Genomic DNA, 24,351 nt, shown 5'->3' with positions numbered 1-24,351 from the left:
AGGCTACTGAGGCTCCACTTAGTAGCATCCAATGGAGATATATGTGCCATTTTGGGGAATCTACATTGAATTGTTGAACAAAGCAAATTGAAAAAACGGCATCCTTTCTTTTGACTATAGACTTCAAATAAATAACTGCCTGTGTGAATGCACTGATTTGATAAAATATGTACAACAGATTTACATGAATAGAAGTATCCAAAAAGAATTTAAAAAGCAGTTCTAACTCTCCACTAGTTTGTTTACTCTACTTTTGATAACCAAATCAAAGGCAGAACAGTTTTCATAGCAATGTCTAATATCTCTCATAAAATACCACGCTGCCTTGTCTCATGTATTTTTACCCTTCACCCACTGCCAACTCTGATTTTAAGCTTAGGAGCTATCTGTGACTTCCCCTGCTCCCTAGATCTATATGTCCTATTCTGTGCTGTTCTTCAGTCTTATTACTTTATCCTATCTAAAGCATAGTGTAGTATAATAAAAATATAGACTTGGCCGTTAATAGATATGTGGTCTCACCCTGGCTCTGCTATGTGATCTTTCTCAAATCACTTCAGTTTCATCATCTACAAAATCAGGCAACTTAGTGAGACTGAGGATAAGTGGTCTTTATTTTAGCATTATGAGAAAATTCTGTTCAAAACTCTTCAATGAGCCCCTCCTTCAACTCCCCACTGAATTACCCAGACAATTTTCTAAAGACAAAATTTAACTTACTTCTTTTTCCATTTAACACATTATTTCACTTTGCCCCTAAAACATGATTCAAAATTTAAAGATATACAACACTATATCCCAGGGAGGGATATAACTTAGGAATAAGAAAAACAGAAAAGAAAACCTATGCTTTCTAGGAGAAGGAGGAACAGAAGAGAAACACTTGAAACTATTCCTGTTATGTTGAGATGATGAGCACTCTAGACATAATTATTTCAAAAAAGAAAACTACTAGAAGTTAAATAACTATTAAAAAACTATGAAGGTCATATAATAATAAACTATTGCAGGGAAGCCCATTATTTAAAAGTGAAAATAATTTGGGGTATTGTCTTCTTAATGCTTACGAAACCAGATTTTACTATATTGAAGTTAAATTGATTAAAGGCCTGTAAGTCTTCATCATCCGTGTGTTAACAAAAAGCTCTTTGAAATCATTATTTTAAATCACCTGTTTTTAGCCCAGCTCTTTCAGGGCACATGTTATAAGACAGATGTTCAGAGTTCTTAATTCTGATTAGCAAAAAATGTATTAAACATATTTGAATATCTGAAATGAAAACTAATGTTTTCAATTTATTGTTGTAAATTAAACATTAAAATTAAAAAATAAAAAATAGCTATGAAAATAAAAATAGGGCTGTGTTCATTGAAGTACATGATGGAAAAGGGGTGAAAGATGAGGATGGAAGAATTTCTATTTTATCCATTTTAAGCTTAAAATGCCTATCAGTCATCCAAGTGAAGATGCCAAATAAGTGGTTGATTATGGGGCTGGAGGCCAGGGGAAACATGGGAGTTAACATATAAATTGTATTTAAAGTCATAGGAATAGATGAAATTATTTAAGGGGAAGTAAAAGTGAAGCAAATTGTTAAATAATGAAAATTAAAGAATTAGGTAGGAAAATATTTAATTTCTAAAATGATCAAAGATCTATTCAAGGTAGAGCAGCAAAATTGACCATCAAGTAAAAAATAAAGCAAATATAAATCAGAGAGGGGGTAAACTATTAATCTTTTTCTTTTTTAAAACGTTGGTGTCAGTATATATTGTCTTTTGCAAATCATATTGTAGTATTCATCAAGTTATGAAATGAGTTTAATCTTTCACTTTGTTTCTCTCTTTCTGCAATTCTCCTGGGGAAATTTCCAAAACAGAGGACATTGTACAATGTATTAGTACACTGTACAATGAACACTAGTATACTGCATAATGTATTAGTGTTTTAAGCTAAGTGTTTAAAAGTCACAACACAGAATGTCATATACGAAGGACAGCATGCAGGCACTATATGAAATTATAAAATGATGTAAAAAATACCAATGCAAAGTTGAATACACACAGACACACACACACACACACACACACACACACACACACACACATATGTAGTTTGGGTTAAATAATGTAAAAGTATGTAATTATATTCAGGTAAAACAGAAAGAGAGCAATAGAGATTGCATTTCAGATGAGTTTTTTTCTCTTACCATACACACTTTGTCTTATTTTTTAAAAGCAGTGTAACAAAAGGAAATGGAACAATTGTCCAAAATTAGGCTGCAGAATAAATGAATCCTCGAAAAGTAGAACAATGAAAAAACAATTTTAGCACATTTCTGGAATCTACTGCACAATTATTTATTGAGTGGCTATTACGTACCAGGTATAATTCCAAATGTTGGGGAAGTAGGGGTAAATGAAAAGGTAAGATCTCTGCTTTCATAGGGTTTGAAGTCCAGCGGTATTACAAAAATACAAAATATTTAAATGTATATATAGTCATGCACCAAATAACAAAGACTGGTTCAACGACAGACCATGTATGGTGATCTTATAGGATTATAATGGAGCTGAAAAATTTCCTGTCACCTAGTGACATTGTAACCCTTGTTAATGTCCTATCACAAAGCATTACCCATATGTTTGTGGTGATGCTGGTGTAAACAAACCTACTGTTCTGCTAGTTGTACACAAAGTATTGCACATACAATTGTGTACAGTAAATAAAACCTGATAATGATGATAAACGACTGTTACTGGCTTATATATTTACTACACTATACTTCTTATCATTATTCTAGACTGTATTCCATTTACTAATTAAAAAAGAAAAGTTAACTATAACACAGCCTCAGGCAAGTCCTTCAGGAAGTAATCCAGAAGAACACATTGTCATCATAGGAGAGGATAGCTCCATGTGTATTACTGCCCCAAAGATCTTTCAGTGGGACCAGATGTGGAGGGGGAGACAGTAGCACTGCTGATACCATCCCTGTGTAGGAGTAGGCTAATGTGTGTCTTAGTTTTTGTGTCCTAGTTTTTAATTAAAAAGTTTTAAAAGTAAAACAAAATGAAAAGAAACTAAATAGAAAAAAAGCAACAAACAACCCCATTAAAAATGGGTAAAGGACATGAACAGACATGCCTCAAAAGACAACAAACATGTGGCCAACATGTATATGAAAAAAATTTTCAACATCACTTAATTGTTATATGCAAATCAAATCCACAATGAGACATCATCTGACATCAGTCAGAATAGTTATTAAAAAGTCAGAAGATAACAGATATTGGAGAGGTTGCAGAGAAAAGAGAACACTTATATTTTACTGGTAGAAATGTAAATTAGTTCAGCCACTGCGGAAAGCAGCGTGGAGATTTCTCAAATAACTTGAAACAGAACTACCATTTGACCCAGCAATCTCACCGCTGGGTATATATCCAAAGGAAAATAAATCACTTTACAAAAAAGACACATGTACTAGTATGTTCATCACAACACTATTCAAAATAGCAAAGACATGGAATCAACCTATATGCCCATCAACGGTGGACTGGATAAGTAAAATGTGACATATACACACTATGGAATACTATACAGTTGTAAAAAAGAAGAAAATTATGTCCTTTGCAGCAACATGAATGTATCTGGAGGCCAAATTAATGCAGAAACAGAAAGCCAAATACTGATTGTTCTCCCTTACAAGAGGAAATTAAACATTGAGTAAACATGGACATAAAGATGGCAACAATAGACACTGGGACTCCCAGAGGGGAGAGGTTGGGAGGAGGAATGGGTTGGAAAACCACCTATTGAGCACTATGCTCACTATCTGGGATCATTCATACACCAAACCTCAGCGACATGCAAATTACCCATGTAAAACTACCCGAACCTAAAACAAATGCTGAAAGGAAACAAGAAAAAAGTGTACAGAATAAGGTAAAAGAAAATATTTTTGGACAATATATTAGTGTTTTAAGCTAAGTGTTTAAAAGTCAAAAGAGCCAAATAGCAAAAACATTAAAAAATATATGAAGCAAAAAGTTATACTAACCTAAGGTTAATTATTAAAGAAAGAAAGTTCATTTTTATACAATTAATGTGCCCTAAGTGTACAGTGTTGATAGTCTACAGTAGAGTACAGTAATGTCCCAGGCCTTTACATTCACTCACTGCTCAATCACTGACTCACCCAGAGCAATTTCTAGCCCTGTGAATTCCATTCATGGTAAGTTCCCTATACAGGAGTATATTATATTAATTATATTATATTATATTATATTACATGTTATACATGTATTATATATATAGGAGTATCTTTTTTTATCTTTTATTCCGTATTTTTAATTTTTTTTTTTTTTTTTTTGAGACGGAGTCTCGCTCTGTCGCCCAGGCTGGAGTGCAGTGGCCGGATTTCAGCTCACTGCAAGCTCCGCTTCCCGGGTTTACGCCATTCTCCTGCCTCAGCCTCCCGAGTAGCTGGGACTACAGGCGCCCGCCACCTCGCCCGGCTAATTTTTTGTATTTTTAGTAGAGACGGGGTTTCACCATGTTAGCCAGGATGGTCTCGATCTCCTGACCTCGTGATCCGGCCGTCTCGGCCTCCCAAAGTGCTGGGATTACAGGCTTGAGACACCGCGCCCGGCCATTTTTAATATTTTTAATGTACCTTTTGGTTTTGATATGTTTAGCTATACAAATAGTTAATATTGTGTTAAACTGCCTGCAGTATTACTAAGGTAACATGCTGTACAGATTTGTAACCTAGAAGCAATAGGTTATACCAAGGGCCTAGGTGTGTATTAGGCTATACCTTCCAGGTTTGTGTAAGTACACTCCATGATGTATGCACAATGACAAAAACACCTAATGCTGCATTTCTCTGAATATATCCCCGTCATTAAGCAAATGACTGTAAAATGTGCATGACCATAAAATAGTGAGTTGATAAATGACAGAAAAGAACATCTAGAAAATATTTTAAAATTTTTAAGTAGAAAAATTCAAAATCATAGTTTTAAATGAAAATCATGCATCTAACCTGAATGCCCGTTTATATAAAACACACTTTATTTAGAAAATAAAGTTAATCTAGGAATAAAGAACTTTTTAAAAATTTGAGTTTATGGTTTAATACTCTATGACGTAACCAAACGAAATAAGATAACATTGGAAGTAAATGTCTCAACTATGTTTGAAAATCCATCTCTGTTTAAACTTATGTATCTAGGGAATTAAGATATAAGGAAAACTTGCACAATTTGGATTTTTATTGTATCTTTATGCATTTTTGATTGTCATTTTTACCATTAAAATTAAATATTAGTTGAAAAGTCTGATGTTTTTTGAAATGATTTATTAAATTATAATTACTTACAGGTATTTTATATTTACAGATTAGGTGAATTATATATTTCTTATTAATTTCACCAACAGTTTTCCTAAAGGCAATACTTATTTAAAAAAAAAAAGCCTATATTTCAGTATCTTACTAGTAATGGGAGGTTGATTATTTACTATCCCAAATGACTGTCATTAAGAAAATGAAAATATTATACATTATTATTTCATTAATACTTGACATAAATAACCATATAAACATTGATTTACATTTAAAAGATTACTGAAGCACATCTGCAATTTAACAAACTATACTATTACAAACAATATTCTTTTTATATATGTGGGTGAAATAGTTCATTTATAATATTTAATAAACCATATATAAGAATACGCTAATTTTAAAACTTCTGTTACTCGGCTAAAAGCAATTTGAAGCCAGGTAATAAAAAGGAATGTTTTCTTTTTCGAAAATATTTTTAAATAGTAATTGAATAAGAAATATGAACAAAACCAAACACCAATAAAATGAATTATAAGGCATTAGATGCAGAATAAATGAAAATGATCAACTTGTTGTCTCCTGAAAAATTCCTAGAGATAAAAAATTAGAAAAATTAATAACCAAAAAGGCCAATTATAAATTTCTGAGGTCAAAAGAAAAAACACTTTTTTTATTCCAAAGCGAGAAGGTATCAAACTCCCCAGTTTTGCAAAATTACTTTTATCTGAGAGAATAATCTGAACACATTCACATATCTAAGCATTCTTTAAAAAAATAAAAATGTTTAAAATAAACTTGATAACCATCAAATTTTGCCATTTTAGATATTTTCAATTTTATATGGCTTTGCTTGAAAAATGAAAAATTCTATTGAACTGTATACACACACAAAACAAGAAAATAAGTACACATTGTGGAATAAGGAGACATTAAATGGTGTGGTTATATAAAGGCATGCATAATGTTCTGTCTTGAGAATATACTGTGTGCAAGAATTACTGCAGTTATGGCTGCAGGGAAATCTTTGATGAAACAGAGAAACCACCTTTGCTTACTAAGTCGTCCAGAGAATCTTGCAAATCTACCTAATATGAGCCAATACTAGACACAGTATTCTATGCATTTTACCAATGCCTAAGCCATATATGGGATGTAAAATAAGGACTGTTACAGAGCGACTATTTCATTAACTCTTTTCCCTGATGTGTACCACTTTCTTCAATCTGAAAGTCTTAGGCTTTTCATAAACTTAAAAAGGCCTTCAGATAAAATCACACTTTTAAAAGGGATTTTGGGAGGTCACATAACCTGGTATTTACTAAATACTGTGTTGTAATACTAACCTGAAAATATTAATGGTGTGCTGCTTTCAGTGGTATTGTTAACTTGCCCTAAGGGAGATTCGATTCCCATCACTGGTATGGATAATAGACTATCTACACTACAGCACACTAGCAAACTCAGAAGTCTGCAACAGAATGAATATGGGTAGGAAGCACTTATTTAATCATATCGATAATTTTTGGCAAGAGTATTGCTAAACGACCTTAAAAACTCCTAATGTAGGCTGGGTTTGGTGACTCATGCCTGTAATCCAAGCACTTTGGGAGGCTGAGGTGGGCAGATCACCTGAGGTCGGGAGTTCAAGACCAGCCTGACCAACAGCCAACTAACATCTCTACTAAAAAACAAAACAAAAAACAAAATACAAAATTAGCCAGGTATGGTGGCTCATGCCTGTCATCCCAGCTACTCGGAAGGCTGAGGCAGGAGAATCTCTCGAACCTGAGAGGGGGAGGTTGAGGTGAGCCGAGATTGTGTCATTGCACTCCAGCCTGGGCAACAAGAGTGAAACTCCATCTCAAAAAACAAAAACAAAAACACCCCCACAACTCCTAATGTAATCTGCACATAAAAATCTCTAAGAGAACCTCTATTTAGTAATAGTCAAAAGTATTAAGCTAAGGTTAATTTATTATCAAAAAAAAGATTTTTCTTTTTGTAAATTCAGTGTGCCCTGAGTCCACAGTATTTATAAAGTCTACAGTAGTATACAATAATGTCCCAGGCCTTCACATTCACTAATTATATCTAAAAGGATAATCATCCTTTGTATAATAACCCTTCATAGATTTAAGTTGTATTAAGTAGTAAATCCTAACTAATCTCAATGCTGAAACTAATCCCTATCCGTCAATTTTTGTACGAATTTAGTATTTTTCAAATCACAAAGTGTGTATGTTGTTTCATGGTAAAGTCTTGATGAATTAACACTTGAAAAAAAGAGACAGTGTCACATAGTACACAATTATCAATTTATTATAAACTAATGTGCTCTTATCATATAAGTGTTTCGCAAACATTTCAAGAAGCTTCATGAAATATTTATCTGACTGTTCAAATATAGATACAAAATCTCATAATAGGTCTATTAATTAATAATCTACATAGGTAATTTTGATATAAAGCTAGGGTTGAGTATTTTTCATGTTTTAACTCTAAAGGATAAATAAAAATATTACATATATTATGCAATCATTTGATTTGGCATAACTTTAAAATATGAAGCAACTGCCACTCCCTTTGCCAGTCAGTGCTTCCTCTAGGCCTGAAGCCTCTCCCCAGTGAGCCTTCTTGACCTCAATAAAGCATCAAAAGAGTAGGAAATCAAGAAGCCAAGTAGCTTAAATGCACATGTAATGTCAAAGACAACCAGTTTTCCCCTTGGGAAATTACTGCTTTATCTTCTTTAAAACATTGCATATGCCACAACTGAAGTAAGGATTTTTTTTTTTTTCCATTCTCTTTTGTATCCTCTGTTACATTTTAAAAACAAAGTAGAGATACAAGAAGTAAAATGTAGTAATTTTCACATTCCTTGTCATCACTCTAATAATACATGAACAAAGTTTTTTGACTATTAAAGATAGGGTCAAATGTTTCTTAGCAACTTAATTTTCTTCATATTGTATGACACTGCTCTAGGCTAGTTTATGCAGATCTAACTCAGCATTTTAAATAGCTTCACCACATACTATTCTGCAATATCAGAATTTATTTAATCACTCTCCAGTGATTAAGGGTGAAATTGCTTCTCAACTTTTATCACACATACATTCTTGTATTTGTTTCTATGTATTGGTGCAGTAAGTTTTACACGATAGATCTCAAAAGCTGTAATGTTGTAGCATTTCTTACATCAACATTGTATGAGCATGTTTATTTCTTGTATCTTTGCCAGCACTTTAGATTTATACACACACACATACATCTTGCATTTCTGATATGTGTATTATACACAAACATAAAGTTTTGTCTATCTGATTTAAAATAGGGCAATTGTGTGATGTTGATTCCAATTTCCCTGATAACTGGTGAGGTTAAACATGTTTTTATATCTGTATTGTACATTTCCATTCCCTCCTCTGTAAATTGCCTTTTCATTTTTATATTGGGTTTTCATATGAACCTAGGAGTTCTTTGTATAGCCGAGATACTAATTAATTGTCATGTGTTCAACATATTTTTTGTTTTCTTTTGCTTATTAATGGTGTATTCTGCTATACCAAAAATAATAACTGTTTATATACTCAAATCTGGTAGCGTTTTCTTTTATGTTTTGGATTTCCTTCTTGCTTAAGTCATCCTTGATTTCGTACACCATAATTTCAAATAGTCTTACAGTTTTAATCTTGAATGCGTTGAGATTTATTTCTGCACATCATCTGCGGTGGAAATTTATTTTCTTTCAGGTGGACAGTCAATATACCAGCACCAGTTATAAAATAAAACATTCTTTTTAATAATGAATTAAAATTACACTTATATATTACTCTGGACCAGACAGTGTTCTAAATATTTCTCACGCATTCGTTCATTAAAAAGTCATGACAACTCTGCGAGGTAGGTATCCACATTTTACAATGAGAAAACACTCATGGCAAAATAAAAAATGTGGCCTCACACATTATAAACTTTGGACATAACAAAGATTTGACTGGAAGCCAGGTATTATGGCTCAAGACCACAGTTCTCCAAATCCTTAGATCACACTGTTTTTCTTTATCATACATTCAGTTCCCATATATAGTCATGTGCTGCATAGTGACATTTTCTCATCAATGGCAGGCCACATATATGGTGGTCCCATGAGATTATAATGGAGCTGCAAAGTTCCTATTGCCTAGTGATGTAGTAGCCAAAACATTATCTTTTCTATGTTTAGATATCTTTAGATATACAAATACCACTGTTACAATTGCTTGCGGTATTCAGTACAGTAACATGCTGTATAGGTTTGTAGCCTAGGAGCAACAGGCAGTGTATTGTAATAGGCTATACCATCTAGGTTCATGTAAATACACTCTATGATGTTCACACAACAATATCGCTTATGATACTTTTCTCAGAACATATCCGTGATGCATGACTTTACTTGGATCTATTTCAGAAATATCTATATACTTCATTTATCAATTGCATCTATTTGTATGTCACTTTTATTGTGACACATTTATAGTAAATTTTAATGCTGGGTGATCTCAATATTACTAGTTTCTTGATAATTCTTTTAAAAATGGGAATGTGATGAAAATTGTAACATGTTTATATTTTAATTTTAAAAGGATTGATATTTCTATATTAAATCTTCCCCACAAAAATTATAATAAGGCTATCCATTTATTAAGGGAGTGTTTCATGCCCTTATATAAAAATTGTATATTATTTAATATGGATTCAGTGTTTTTGATTCAATTTATTTCTAGGAATGTTTGCAATTTTGATATGTATATGATACATACTAGGTTGAGCCACAGGAAATTACAATCAAATATCAGCAATTTCATAACTCTCATCCTAATGATAAGTAAAGCACATAAAATCTAATATACATAACAAAGTCAATAAGTTCATTAAAAATGAATGTCATTATATTTCTAGGACCTTCTTATATATTTCTGATGAACATTATCTTGATATCACACAAACACAATACACTACTCACACACATATGCTGAAAGAAATATAAATTAATTTTTCTTTTTCGAGATGGAGTCTAGCCCTGTGGCCCAGGCTGGAGTGCAATGGCGTGATCTCAGCTCACTGGAACCTCCGCCTCCCGGGTTCAAGCAATTCTCCTGCCTCAGCCTCCTGAGTAGCTGGGATTACAGGCGTGCGCCGCCACACCCAGCTCATTTTTTGTATGTTTAGTAGAGACAAGGTTTCACCATGTTGGCCAGGCTGGTCTTGAACTCTTGACTTCAAGTGATCCACCTGCCTCGGCCTCCCAAAGTGCTGGGATTACAGGCGTGAGCCACTGCACCCGGCCCTAATTTTTATATTTTGTTGGAGAATTATGATAATATTTGTATTTGAGACAAGTGCCCAACTGGTTTTCAAATTGTGCTCTGAATACTGTAAGGCATAAAATAGACGTCAAGCTAAGAAGGCTATGTTCTTTTAGCTTAACCTCTTCATTCAACTAAAATTATCCTTTTCTAGTTGGTTTATATTTTCAGAGAGAATTCTATGCAAAATTTCATTTCAAATATTGTAAAAAAACAAAGAATTTTAGAACATATAGACTTGTAAGTCTATTTTCTCAACTAATGCTAGTCATTCAACAAATATTTACTGAGGACCTATTATGTCCCAGGCTAGTGCTTCACATACATCAGAGAATAAAACAGAAAAAATCCCTATCCTCATGCAATTTAGTTTACTCGGAGAGTAAGAAACACAGTACACAATAAACATGATAAGAAGCCAAGTATTCAGTATTCATGAGGGAATGGAAAAAAGCTTAAAAAAAAGCAAGACAAAGGGAATCAGGAGTGTGGTGGGAAGGGGGAGGCCAGGTTGCCGTATAAGGAGGTCAGGTAAGTCCTATGGAGAAGGTGAATTTTGAACAGATTAGAAAGTTATGAAGATGTTAGCCAAGCAGATCTCTATGATAAGAAAATTTCATGCAGAGAAAAGCAAGAGAAAAATACTGAGGTGAGGTTATGCCTGATGTCTGCAAGGGACAACAAATGTCAATGTGGTTGGGGCAACATAAGTGAGGAGGCGAGTGGCAGGAAATAGAGATAGTGTGGCAAAGGACTTTTCTTATAAGTTAACTAAGGTCATTTTGGAGATGTTGACTTTTATCCAGTGAAATGGTAAACTATTTCAGGTGGCAGTAAAGAAATAAAAAACTGACTTATTTTAAAAGGAACAGGTTAGGGGTAGTTTTTGGACTTACTGCATTTAAGATGTCAATTAGGTATGTAAGTGGAAAGACTCAGTGGGGAACTGGACATAGTCTGGAGTTTCACTTTGAGATCTGGTGATCACAAGTTATGTGGGGCCTGAAGCATATACAACTTTAGGGGACATGTTTGGGAAAACAAAATGTAAAATTCTGAATATAAAATTAGGTAATAAGTCTGCACATGTGAGGAATAATAAAGATTAAGCTTCTTTAGTTCATGGTTGCTATGGTTTGAATGTTTTTGTCCATTCCAAAATTCATGTGTTGGAAACTTAATCCTCAATGCAACAGTTTTGGGAGGTGGGGCCTTTTGGGAGATGTTTAAGTCATGAGGACTTGATTAATAACACTACAAAATGAGCTTTCAGGAGTGAGTTTTCTCTCTTCTGCTCTTCAGCCATGTAGGAACACAGTGTTCATCCCCTTTTTGTACTTCTGTCTTCTGCAATTTCAAGACACAGCAAGAAAGCCCTCATCAGATGCCAGTGCCTTGATCTTGGACTTCCCAGCCTTCAGAGCTGTGAGAAAAAATGTTCTGTTCTTTATAAATTACCATCACAGGTATTCTCTTACATCAGCACAAAATGGACTAAGGTAACAGTACATTTGTCCCACAACAGAGACATAAATTTTGCAGATGTCAGCATATAAAAGCCAAGGTAATAGAGAAAGACAAAGAATTAAGACTCAGAAGAATTCCCAAGTATTGAGACTTGGAGCACTTCATCATTAAGTATATAGAAATAAGAGAATAAACTAGCAAAGGATTCTGAGAAGCAGCAAAGTGGAACCACACAGGAGGAAAACCAAAAGTGTGTAGTATCCTGGAAGCCAAGTAAAGAAAGTATACCAAGGAGGTGGAAGAGATAAATTTTAAAAAATATTGTTGGTAGGTAAAGTAATATGTAGACTAAGAACAGACTACTGGAATTAGCAAAGGGCTTATCATTGATGTCCTTGGCAAAGAGTTTTGGTGGAATGGGGGAGGCAAAAATTTGACCGAAGTGGATTTAAGAATGAGAATATCAACACTGGGAAATAGAGTAGAGGTAACACTTTTGTAAGTTTTACTACAAAGGAGTAGAAGAAACAGGGCATTAGCTGGTGGGGGAAGTGACATGAAGAAAGTTTTGTTTGGCTTTCTAAGATGACAGAAAAAACAGTTGCACACTGATGGGGATGATTCTGTAGAGAGCAAAAACTTGACAGAAAAAGGAGAGAGAAGGTAGAATTGATGAAGGAAAGTTCTTGAGTAAAGGAAGAATGTTTAATGGACAACTGAAATGAATGGTTTTAGACAAGAGCAGGGAAAATCTACCTACAGTAATTGATGAGAAGGCAGACGATGTGGGTATAAATGCTGCTTCATGAAGTAGTTGTTGGTATGAGTTTGTGGAAGTTCACTTTTGATGGCTTCAGTTTTCTCAGTGAAGTAGGAAAGGAAGTAAGGTCATTAGCTGGGAGAGTATAAAAAACAAGAAACATTGTGGGGGTTGTGGTAGGGACAATTCTTGGAAAACTTCCATGATCTCTACCCACTGGCGTTACAACCTGTACTATCTTCTCCCCTTGAGTGTGAGTAGGACACATGATTTACTTCTCACTATAAGAATATGGAAAAAATGATGCAATGTCATTAGCATGATTAAATTACGTTGTAGGGTAAAGGAGGTAAGAAAGTTACTTCTGTGATTTGGTTCAATATATAAGACTCTATTTTTGCTGGCATACAATGGACAGAGATTCTCCTAATGGCCTTGCATGAAGCAAACAGCCAAGTTTTGAAGGCCCTGTGGAGAGGGTCATGTGGCAGGCAACTGTGGGTGGCCTCTAGAATCTGAGAATTGCCTGTAGCCAACAGCCAGTTATAAGTTGTAGCCCTCAGTGAAACAGGTAAAAAAAAAAAAAAAAACCTCACAAAAACTGAACGCTGCCAACAACCTGGATGAACAGGGAAGCATATTAGTCAAACCTATGGAAGAGAATGCAGCCCAGCTGACACTGATTGCAGCCCTGTGAGGTCACAAGCAAAGGGCTCAGCCTGCCTGGCTTAAGTCATGCCTGGGCTCTTGACCTACAGAAATTATAAGAATATAAATGTGTGCTGCTTAAGCCACTAAGTTTGTGGTAATTTGTTTTACAGCAATAGAAAATTAGTACAGTATTGAAAAGAGAGGAGAACTTGTGAAATAGTCATCTAGAGAATAAGAAAGTCAATGAGCTTACGAATGACAGAATTAAGAATCTATTTGTGACTTGTGGTCATGAATTTAAAGTGAGACCAATTATTTTTATTTTTATTTTTCTGCAGCCACCGTAAGGGTACTATATATGAGCTACCTATTTTCATGTGTTCTATACATTTTGATAAATGCCTATAATTTCAAACTTATCAGTAAATAAACAAATGTTTATAAACACATATTTCTGAAATCATTCTTTTATTCTTTTCATGAAATTTCAGAAAAATCCCAGGAGAGCTAACAAGAAGGAGTAAGGTTAAAACCAAAATTTAATTTTTGGTACCACTGATTAACAAAACCATTTTGTTGAATCTTAATGGAGTGACTGAGTAACTTAGTATTAATAACTTAGAACTGATTGAACACTACTGATTCTGTTTAAGTTTTATGTGAAAGTTTAAACACGTTGTTTTAAAGAATTTGATCTATTTACTATATCTTTATATCTGCTTTGTATTTAAAATTCCATATGTAGAAAAATATCAAACTTGTACCTTACAATATACAACACATGTACAGAACAAGTTGTAAAACTGTTAGTTCTTACAACTTTTCTTCTTCAGTAGGGGAAGAAGAGCAATTTTATGTACTTTTAGGCAACAAGTAACTGAGAACTCTTTCTAGAAAATAATTGTAAAGTAGTTTAAAGCAGACAGGTTTTAATTACAGAAGTATTTTAGACTTGAAAAAACAGCCAATACTAATACTAGAATCTTTCCAAAGGCAAAACTCTAAAGCTTTAATAAGCCATTTGCTTTATTATTTACTATGCTAAAGAATAATCTTTTTCACTTGACAGATAAGAAATTAAACATAACCTAACATTTATATGATGCTTGTTACATTCAAGACACTGTTCTAAGAAGAGGTAACTGTTCTTCACTTCTTATGACAACCCTATGAGGCGATATTATTTGAATTTCACTGATGTGAAAACTGAGAATTAAGTTAACACACAAGACTGGAGAGCAGTGGCATGATCATGACTCACTGCAGCCTTGAACTCCTGGGCTCAAGCACTCCTTCCGCCTCAGCCTCCAGGTAGCTAGGATTATAGGCAAGTGCCACTGTGACCAGTTAATTTTCAAAATGTATACATTTTTAGAGACAGGGTCTTGGCTATGTTGCCCAGGATGGTCTAAAACTCCTGGCCTCAAGTGATTCTCCTGCCTCGGCCTTTCAAAGTGTTGAAATTACAGGTGTGAGCCACCATGCCATCATTTTATAAGACTTCTCATATAACAGTCTTTCAGTTTTAAGGAGGAAATTATTATAGGACAACACTGTAGTCAGAGTATGTCAGTCTGACCTATGGAAACGTGTTAAGGGGTCTCAAGGTTAATAAAGTAAAATTCGGTATGTACTGAAACATGTCATCATTTTTAAAAGAATAAAAAGTATTTTTAAATATTGGAAATGCAGATCAAACTTACTCCTTGAATAGTTTTCTGTGTTTTTTATTTTTGGTTTTCTGAATATTGACAATCCATTAGTTCTTTTTATTACAAATAGCTTCAGATGATCATATTAGAACCTATTTTCTTATCTTGTTTATACACTTTCAGATATAAGTCAGTATAGCAAAGCTATATTAATTGGGACTGTTGACAAGAAACAAATGAACAACAAAAACCACATTTCCTTCTGCCCTACCGCATGATTAGAATCTACTGGAAAATACTGTTGGGGAAAAAATAATTACAAACTATTAATAATATGAAAGATTGATGATTACAATTCTTTCAATGAATTACAGATTTTGTTTTGTTCTTCTCTTATATCTTGCTTCATGATATCCAGGAGATATTATGCTTCTTTGTACAAGAACAGAAGAAAACAGAGTATAAGTAACAATATAACAGAGTATAGTGGACAGAATATAAAATTACAAATGACTTATTTCAAAATAGCAAAACTTAGATTTGGCAAGCACTTTATCTAGAGGGTAAAAATACAATACTAGTAAACTTAAATATATGATTAGCCTTTTACGAAACCATTTTATAAAGATTCACATGCTCTTATAAGAATAAATGAAAGAAAATACTAATTTAGCTTCAAAGGCAAAATTATTAAGGAGATTTTCTCTTCTAGATCCAGGGTTTTTTACCTCGAGAAAAATCATTCGTTTTATTTTTATTGTGGTTGTGTTTGTCATGTTTACATTTGGAAAAGACAGAATGATAAAGTACAAAAGAAATATTAAAAACACAGAATCAGTTGTTTTCATAAAAGGTTTTTATACCATACAATTAAAACTCAGTAAAAGATAAGGTATGTAGAGTAAAAATGTAAGTATACTTTTAAACTTCATGCATTTTTAATACAAGCTTGATTGTCACTTTATGTAGTACCATTTCCTTCAAAGAGAAGTGTTGGTTTTTACCACGGGAGATGTGTACTTCACTAACCAATTTATTGGACGTAAAAATGTTTGCATTATAAAATACTTTTGTTTGAAGGGAACGCTATTGTATAAAATGAAAATCAAACCTGTAGTATAAAATATCATCCTAAATATTAGTTTTGCTTCCAGTTATTATATTTAAATCTTTCTTCAGGTTGCAAAAGTATTAGGATCAACAAATCAGCAAAATAGTTCTGATAGTCTTATATTAGATACTACGCAAAAACCACATTTAATATATTTAGCAAATATAGTTCAAAGTTAATAATTTGTTAGTCAACTATATGAAAAATATATTAATCAGATAAGCTTTTATTTAATATTTAAATAACCCCATAAAGCCTTTTATTATTAAAAAAGCAAAAATATTAAAGAAAATAACATTTCTCACCTAAATGAAGCTCAACTCAGACCAAATAAAAATGTGTTTAATAATTTTAATAATTATATTATTCAACATTTGTCAAATTAAAGTACAGTATGACTCTGAATTACACAAATATTTTAGATAATCTTCTTATATTTGTTAAAAATAACCACATTTTTGAAGAATGACCTACAAATAGTACCAAAACAACCATAAATCAAACTAATAAAATATATTCTACTTGCAAAGTTTGTCAGTCGAGCAATGAAAATGCTTAGAATTTTCGCCTGAGTTGTTAAACATTAAAATTACCACAAATACCAATTTTCAGTTTCTTTTAGATTGCTAGAAATGCTTTTCATCAATAGGTGCAAGTTGTTTACATAATAAGGCATGTCTCAAATAAAAAGCAAATAAAATTGCGTTCACTTTTAAAGATATACCTTTGCTCAATTTATACATTTATTTTTTACATATATGATATCCTTAACTTACATATGAAAAATTCTAGGAAGATACAATAAGGGAAATTAAAAATACCAATTCAATAAATAGCCTTCAGAGCTCCATTATGTAGTCACAATTTTAAGAAAAAATAATAAAAAATTATAGTAGTTTAATATCTGAATATAGTATTTGTAATCTAAAATTAGAAATGCATATAAAATTTTAGAAATAATTGATTTTTCTTTCTTAGGTTATTTGGAATCTGATTATGGTGCATATATGTGAATGAACGAATAAATCCTTAACCCACCATTATCTTTTTCTCCAGTTTGCAGGCAATCACCCGTGAAAAGTATGGTGTAGATGACAGGATGATACTGTACCTGATTAGCTCTGGAGGTGGTCATGGGATCAGATGGAGAGGACTTGGTGGTAGTTGGGGAAGATGGCAATGTCTGGGAAACAAAGCAGTTCAGGAGCAAATCAACCTTTATAAGCCTTAAACTGATTATTTAAATAAAACAAAATAAAATAAAATGTAATATAACGAGAACAAAATCCTATGAACAAATTTTTCTCCTATTCATTTGAATTTAATGGATTTTAACATCAATTAAGTAACTAATGCATGTAAACATGCATGCATAAGCATGTAAAAATAAATTCATGACTTGAAATCATGATGGTGACTGATAAAAATTCACATGAGTACTAAAAGTATCCTGATCATATTCATGAATAGTAGTTTCATTTCTTTCCCTCTTGTTTTCTTGGGGGAAAAGAGATGCAAAAAAAAAAAAAAAAAAAAAAAAAAATTCAAGAAGTTCAATGAATAAAACCAAAAGAGTCACTTTCCTATCAATGAACACAGTCAGAGATTTGAAGAAGTGGTGAAATGAAGTTTACTTTGGCATAAAATTATCCACCTACTTAATATGTTGAACATCACCAACAAGTTGATTCCACATGAATTTAGGGATCCATACTTAAAAGCAATTAAATGTGAAGTTCTGAGTTCTTAATATCACATTATCTTCTAAAATATTAATTTTTAATAAATTTAAGGCCCGTCTGAAAATGTAAACATTAACCTCATATTAATAAACAGGTAACTAATAGCATTCTAACAAATTATCATAATATTTTTATCATTTATCCTAAAGAGTAAATTTAATATAGAGGAAGAGTATAATATAGCATCATCAGTTGTGTTAAAAATAAACACAACAATGTTAGGAATCATATTTATTGTTCACTTCTAAACATATATACTTACTATATACATAATATGTTATAGAAGGTCATCTACACATGTTGAACAACTCATTAAGATATTTTAAAAAGTTCTTATGTCTAACAGAAAAACCTTAAAAGTGTAAGATGTTAAGAATGTTTTTAAGTGTCATATGTTCACTAAGCAAAATAGCATTGCTTATGTTATATCCTCAATAGATAATATTTCTAAGTAGGTGAAATGGGATATGTTTTTATATTAAAGATACAATTGTATATGGGTATTATGTTTTACATTATATTAATATATATTTGTCAAAGTTACTCAGATATGAGCAAAAGCATAACTTTAAAGGTTCAGCAGTGTCAGGAAAAGCAGATGAAATTACTTGAAGTCGTATTTTTGCATTTAACATTTCAAAAGTTGTAATTTGGGTACAATAAAGCCATTAAGAGTAAAAAAAAAAAAAAAGAGTAAGAAATTAGCAGGCTTCTGGTTAATTCACTGTCCTCCAGTAACAAAATACTACTGGTTCTAACATCATACCATGTTTTATATAGTCCACTCCTCAAATAATTCCGATTCTTCTAAAGTTAAAACCTAAATACTTCTAGGAAGGCTACAACTAATAGTGAGTCAAACCAAGATTGTTATCAAATCATATAAAAAAAAGGGGTAGGAGAACTATAGTAATCAGTAAATTCTCAAAATTTTAAAAAGTTTTACATCTTTTATTTTCTATTTTTGTTTTTTATAATTAATTCTTGCTCTTTCTCAAGAGATATTTCATTTTCAATAATTAAAAAATTCCCTAGTATTTTATTTTCCATGCAATACTATGCTAAGACATGTGCTAAGGACTCCATGCTAAGATTTGTTCTATGAATTGAATAGTAAAGGTTTTATTTTTCTACCATTGGTTACAACTGTTACTACAGAGGATACCTGGGAGGAGTTAACATACATGTAAAAATCTGTTCTGTACTAATCTCAGATGAATAATGAGTCTGGTGACTAAGTATGTGTTAAATAAATCTAGAGATCATTTCTCCCAATATAGTTTAGAATCCATGTTGATTAACCTACAGAAGCATGATTCTATGTGTGTTGAGCTCTTCCATTTCCATTGGAATTACTGTCTAATGGAAAACCATTCTGAAGCACTATAGGTTTTATACGACATCCACCTTGTCTTGGATACAAATTCTCAACAAGGTCTTAATTGCAAAGAACTATGTAGAAAAAGTTTAATTGCAAATTAAACTTTTAATTGAAATTAAAATTTAATATCAAATCACTCAGAATTTTAATTACTTAGATTAATATGATCTGTCAATTTTTATTGCCTTTCTGTTTGGCATATATATAAAATATTGGACATGTATTAATAATTGATACAATTTACATTCATCTAAATTGTCCTTAATAATTGTGATGCTGCTTCTTTTCAACAGGAATAAAATCAATGATTTTAAATTTCTAGATAATATCAATGGGCTTAAGATAATTAAAATTGTGGTTGGTAAACATCATAATCTGTTAAGAGGTTACATTTTAATATATTTAATAAACAAGTAAAAATTATGCAAGTTTGGGTTTCATGTTATAAGACTGTTGAAATGTTACAGTAAGTTGTCTCTATATTTTCTTACTTTAAATTCTTAAAATAATGAAAATGTAATGAAATAAAGATGCAACGAGTTTTCCAGCTATTATTCATATAAATATTTTTAAGCACAAAAGGACCCCTGCTTTATAAATTGAATTTATAACAATCAAAATATTCTGGAAAGTTTCATTTCAGTTGATCATTTTTGATACTAGGAGAAAAAGTGTTCTCATAAACGGCTAAATGTAAATATACTAAAGTAATACTTGTAAAAGATTATTAAATTAATGGAACAGGTGTGATAGTTGTTCTCAACCATATAGATAACACCATACAGATTTCTTGTAAAACAAAAATCCACTAAGAAATATTTCAATGTACATTTGTACATTCAATAAATGTACAAATTTTTTATTTTCTTAATATTTTATTTTCTTCTTCTTACTATTATGTTATTCAGACAGGGTCTCACTTTGTTGCCCAGGCTGGTCTCAAACTCCTGGCTTCAAGCAATCTTCTGCCTTGGCCTCCTAAAGTGCTGAGATTACTGGCAAGAGCAACTGCTCCTGGCCTGTTTCCTTAACATTTTATAAGCAAATTGTTTACATCCATTTACTGTGCAGAGTTAAAGCTTAGTGGTTTAATGTTAAATATCCTTTAGTAAAATTTCTGATCTACATCATGAAGATGTAATTAATTGAATATCCACATAACATTATATATTGATGTATTAATTAGAACAAAGTACATATTCCTATGAAAATTTTTTTCTACATTTTTCAAATAATGAATGTGAAGGACAGAGTCATTTCTTAGCGTCATTTTTTCTTTCAAATGGAAAAGCATAATATGTATTTTATCTCCATTACTTGTATGGCTGTTGAATAATTCTTTAGACATTGAAGGGTGAAAATACTTATTACAGAAAAATTACTAACAATTTTAAAACAGTGGATCTTTTGGAATAAAGATTTTTTAAAAACCAAGAATTTAACAGTACATACTTAATTAAATGTAGACATAACTGGGCTTTTGGAAGTGAGTACAAGATTATTACAAATTATGAGATGAATTCTTGTTAACAAATGATAGCTTTGCTGGGCCAGATAATATTATTATTAATAAACACTGTAATAAATAGAGCTTGCTTTCAAGCAAGTCTGCAGTAATAGACTGTCAAGAACCTCTGATATTTATAGGCAAAGTGAAAACAGCAGAGAACAAATCTCCATTGTAATTCAAAATCTATTACTAGTGAAGTAACATTACTGAAGTAATCACCTTCCCAAACCCCTATTTTGTGTTGTTAAATAAATCTGTATACTGTATCATTTGTATACATACTGTACCAAAATGAATAAAATATTTAAATATGTAACTGTCATCTTTAGTGTTTAATTTCTGACAAATATCCTCCTTTTTTTCCAACAAGCGAACTGTCTTCCAGCACCCAAACTAGTCAATTCACAGTTCTCTTTTTCCTATGAATAGCTGTACCTACAAGCACTCTAAGAGTCTGTCAGGATTTTTAGTGCAAGAGATAACAAACTGCATAAGTGACTTCTTTTTATTCCCCCACAATCTTACAGATAAATTAAAAGGGCTCTTTAGGAAAATGTTTGGCAAATCTGTATTCCATAGGATGTCCTTTGACTGGACAACAAAGGTTTTTCATTATCTGGCTCCATACTATCTATCTAACATTAATTCCCTCTCAACTGCAACATAAATGTCCCACTTCTGCCAATACAGTCTCCTTACTATTCAACAAATATGATACCCTTCACCCCAAATTCATATCGTTTCACCTTCCTAAAATAAATGTTTTTCTTTTTTCTCCTCTAATGAGGCTATTCCTATACATTCTTCAAGGTCCAGTCAAGTTTTCGTCTATTTACAAGACTATTAACTGTCAGTCTGGCCTGTATTTCTTTTACATGGCTCTGATTTTTTTTTTTTTTTTAAGAGATGGAGCTTCGTTCTTCTTGCCCAGGCTGGAGTGCAATGGCATGATCTCGGATCACTGCAACTTCCGCCTACCTGGTTCAAGCGATTCTCTCGCCACAGCCTCCCCAGCAGCTGGGACCACAGGCATGTGCCATCATATCCGGCTAATTTTGTATTTTCAGTAGAGATGGGGTTTCTCCACGTTGGTCAGGTTGGTCTCAAACTTCCGACCTCAGCTGATCTGCCTGCCTCAGTCTCCCAAAGTTCTGGAATTACAAGCGTGAGCCACAGAACCTGGCCACGCCTCTGAATTTTTATAGCATATTGTATACATTATAGTTTTGGTATATTAATACAATTTTATTTTATTTTTTTTTTTCTTTTGAGACGGAGCTTTGCTCTTGTAGCCCAGGCTGGAGTAAAATGGCAAGATCTTGGCTCACTGCAAGCTCCGCCTCCCGGGTTCAAGCCTCAGCCTCCCGAGTAGCTGGGACTACAGGCACCTGCCACCACGCCCGGTTAATTTTTTGTATTTTTAGTAGAGACGGGGTTTCACCGTGTTAGCCAGGATGGTCTCGATCTCCTGACCTCGTGATCCGCCCGCCTCGGCCACCCAAAGTGCTGAGTTTACAGGCGTGAGCCACCTCAACCGGCCTACAATTTTAATTTTTATAAGTTATTTTAAGTATTTATCTCACAAACTGGTCTGCAAGAGCAAGGGCTACAATTTAGTATATTTTGCTACTTACTAAGAAAGCATTTAGTAAATTCATAATTATTCATGTCCATGAATAATGAACAAACAAATTAACAAGTGCTATTTTTGTCAATTTATCATGATAACAGTAAAATTCTTTGGGTTAAATGAAATATTTTTGATATCTTACTTTGATCTTTTTTAAATACAAGAGAATTCTTTAAATGTCCATAACCACTTCTTCCCTGATGTAGCTTTTAGAAAAAAATACATATATGAATTAAGAATTAAATCTTCCACAAGATCTAATATATCAAGTTATATATAAGGCTGTTGTGCTAAATTTCATTATTCTAGTATATGAAAGACCTGAGAGACCAGTAGGCACTACTTTCCCAAGAAATTATACTTGTCTGAGAACCCATTCAGTAAATAAGGGCAGTTTTCAACTGGGTAAAACACCTGGTTCATTCAATTTACTTAGTTTAAAACATACATAAGCAACATACAAAATATATTTTAATCTATTCTATTGCAAAATGATTTTAGACATAATTATTTTATACTGAATAACAGCATAATTTTTCAGAAGTAAAATTAAGGTCATTTAAATTTATATACTTGTTATTTAGAGAATAATCCAGCAAAGAGTACTACATTGGTAAAACTGGATACCTAGAAAGTCAGAGAATCTCAAACTTAGAGCAAAAGGTCTGACTGATTTATAGTATTTTGGACATACATTTCACTGCTTTACTTGATTTTCAAGTAAAAATTTCAACTTTTATAATATAAAGAAAATATGTAAGTGTTAAATACAATGTCCTATTAGAGTTAGTGTTGTCTTTTTAATAAATCCTTTTAAATGACACACTGTCACATACATCATTGATTACATGAAAATATTAAATAACCAATAATACTTTTAATTCCGTGAATACCTACAAGGCTTACAAATGGATACAAATACACAAATGTCAATAAATCATTATTATTTTTATACTTATCTTGAATTTAAATAACATTATCCAAAAAGGCAAATAAAAATAAAGCAAATATTTTAAAATTCTAGTCTTTATAAATCTATACTGGCACTGGATATATGATAGCCTGCAAATCTCATACTGCCATATAGAAAATTGGAATTGTAACAATGATTCATAGACCATTATTTGGTGGTATGAGATATTTGTTCTTATAAAAAATAATAATTCATATCAGTATCCTGAACATATTGTCAATGGTATCATACTACTAAATTTTATGTTTTACTTAGAAAAAAATCAAGATATTGGCTTCTATCCCTAAATGTTTGAATTTTCTCAAAGAAATTACAAAAGAAAAGGAGAAACTTATAGGCTGGATTAAGGCAGAAAGCCAATAGACCTTATACTTCAGTGCTTATTCTGTAAACTCTTAGTCCCAGGTGATTTTAACCCAAGTCTTTAACTATACTTCTACTTTTAAGCTCTGGATAAAGTCACAGTATTACTTTCAAGACAGTCTTCAAACTATTCTTTGTATTCACTGACAGTAAAAAAAAATAAACACAACTAGAAATGGCTGTAAAAAATAAAATATCCACTGATATTTACAGCTTTAAAATATTTATATTCTCCCATGTATACATTAAGGGACACTTCCTTTAAGACTTATGAAGGGTATAAACTGAACCATTTGACATTGACAACGAGTATAACATGAACACTTTTGTATAGAATAACAACTACCTACTCATGATTTAAACATAAAGGGATTTTTTTTAAAAAAAGTAATTAGTATAAAATTAGACATTA

The 24,351-nt window shown here is 32.3% G+C and overlaps 1 protein-coding gene across 5 annotated transcripts in view; it reads right to left on the bottom strand.

Annotated features, from left to right (window-relative positions):
• NOVA1 (neuro-oncological ventral antigen 1) overlaps nt 1-24,351 on the bottom strand; it is a 151,078-nt gene that overhangs the window by 10,992 nt on the left and 115,735 nt on the right. For 3 of the 5 annotated variants that reach the window (XM_011930706.1, XM_011930708.1, XM_011930709.1), the window contains exon 4: nt 17,452-17,523. The exons of 1 other annotated variant lie outside the window; for it this stretch is intronic. In XM_011930706.1, coding sequence (XP_011786096.1) covers nt 17,452-17,523 — 72 coding nt within the window. Of the gene's footprint in view, nt 1-15,288; nt 15,662-17,451; nt 17,524-24,351 lie in introns of those variants that run through there. One more of the 5 variants, XM_011930710.1, reaches the window with a different exon arrangement.

This window comes from Colobus angolensis, unplaced genomic scaffold, assembly GCF_000951035.1.
Source record: "Colobus angolensis palliatus isolate OR3802 unplaced genomic scaffold, Cang.pa_1.0 Scaffold88, whole genome shotgun sequence".
NCBI classification, from domain to species: domain Eukaryota; kingdom Metazoa; phylum Chordata; class Mammalia; order Primates; family Cercopithecidae; genus Colobus; species Colobus angolensis.
This window is presented reverse-complemented; position numbering and strand designations above follow the sequence as displayed.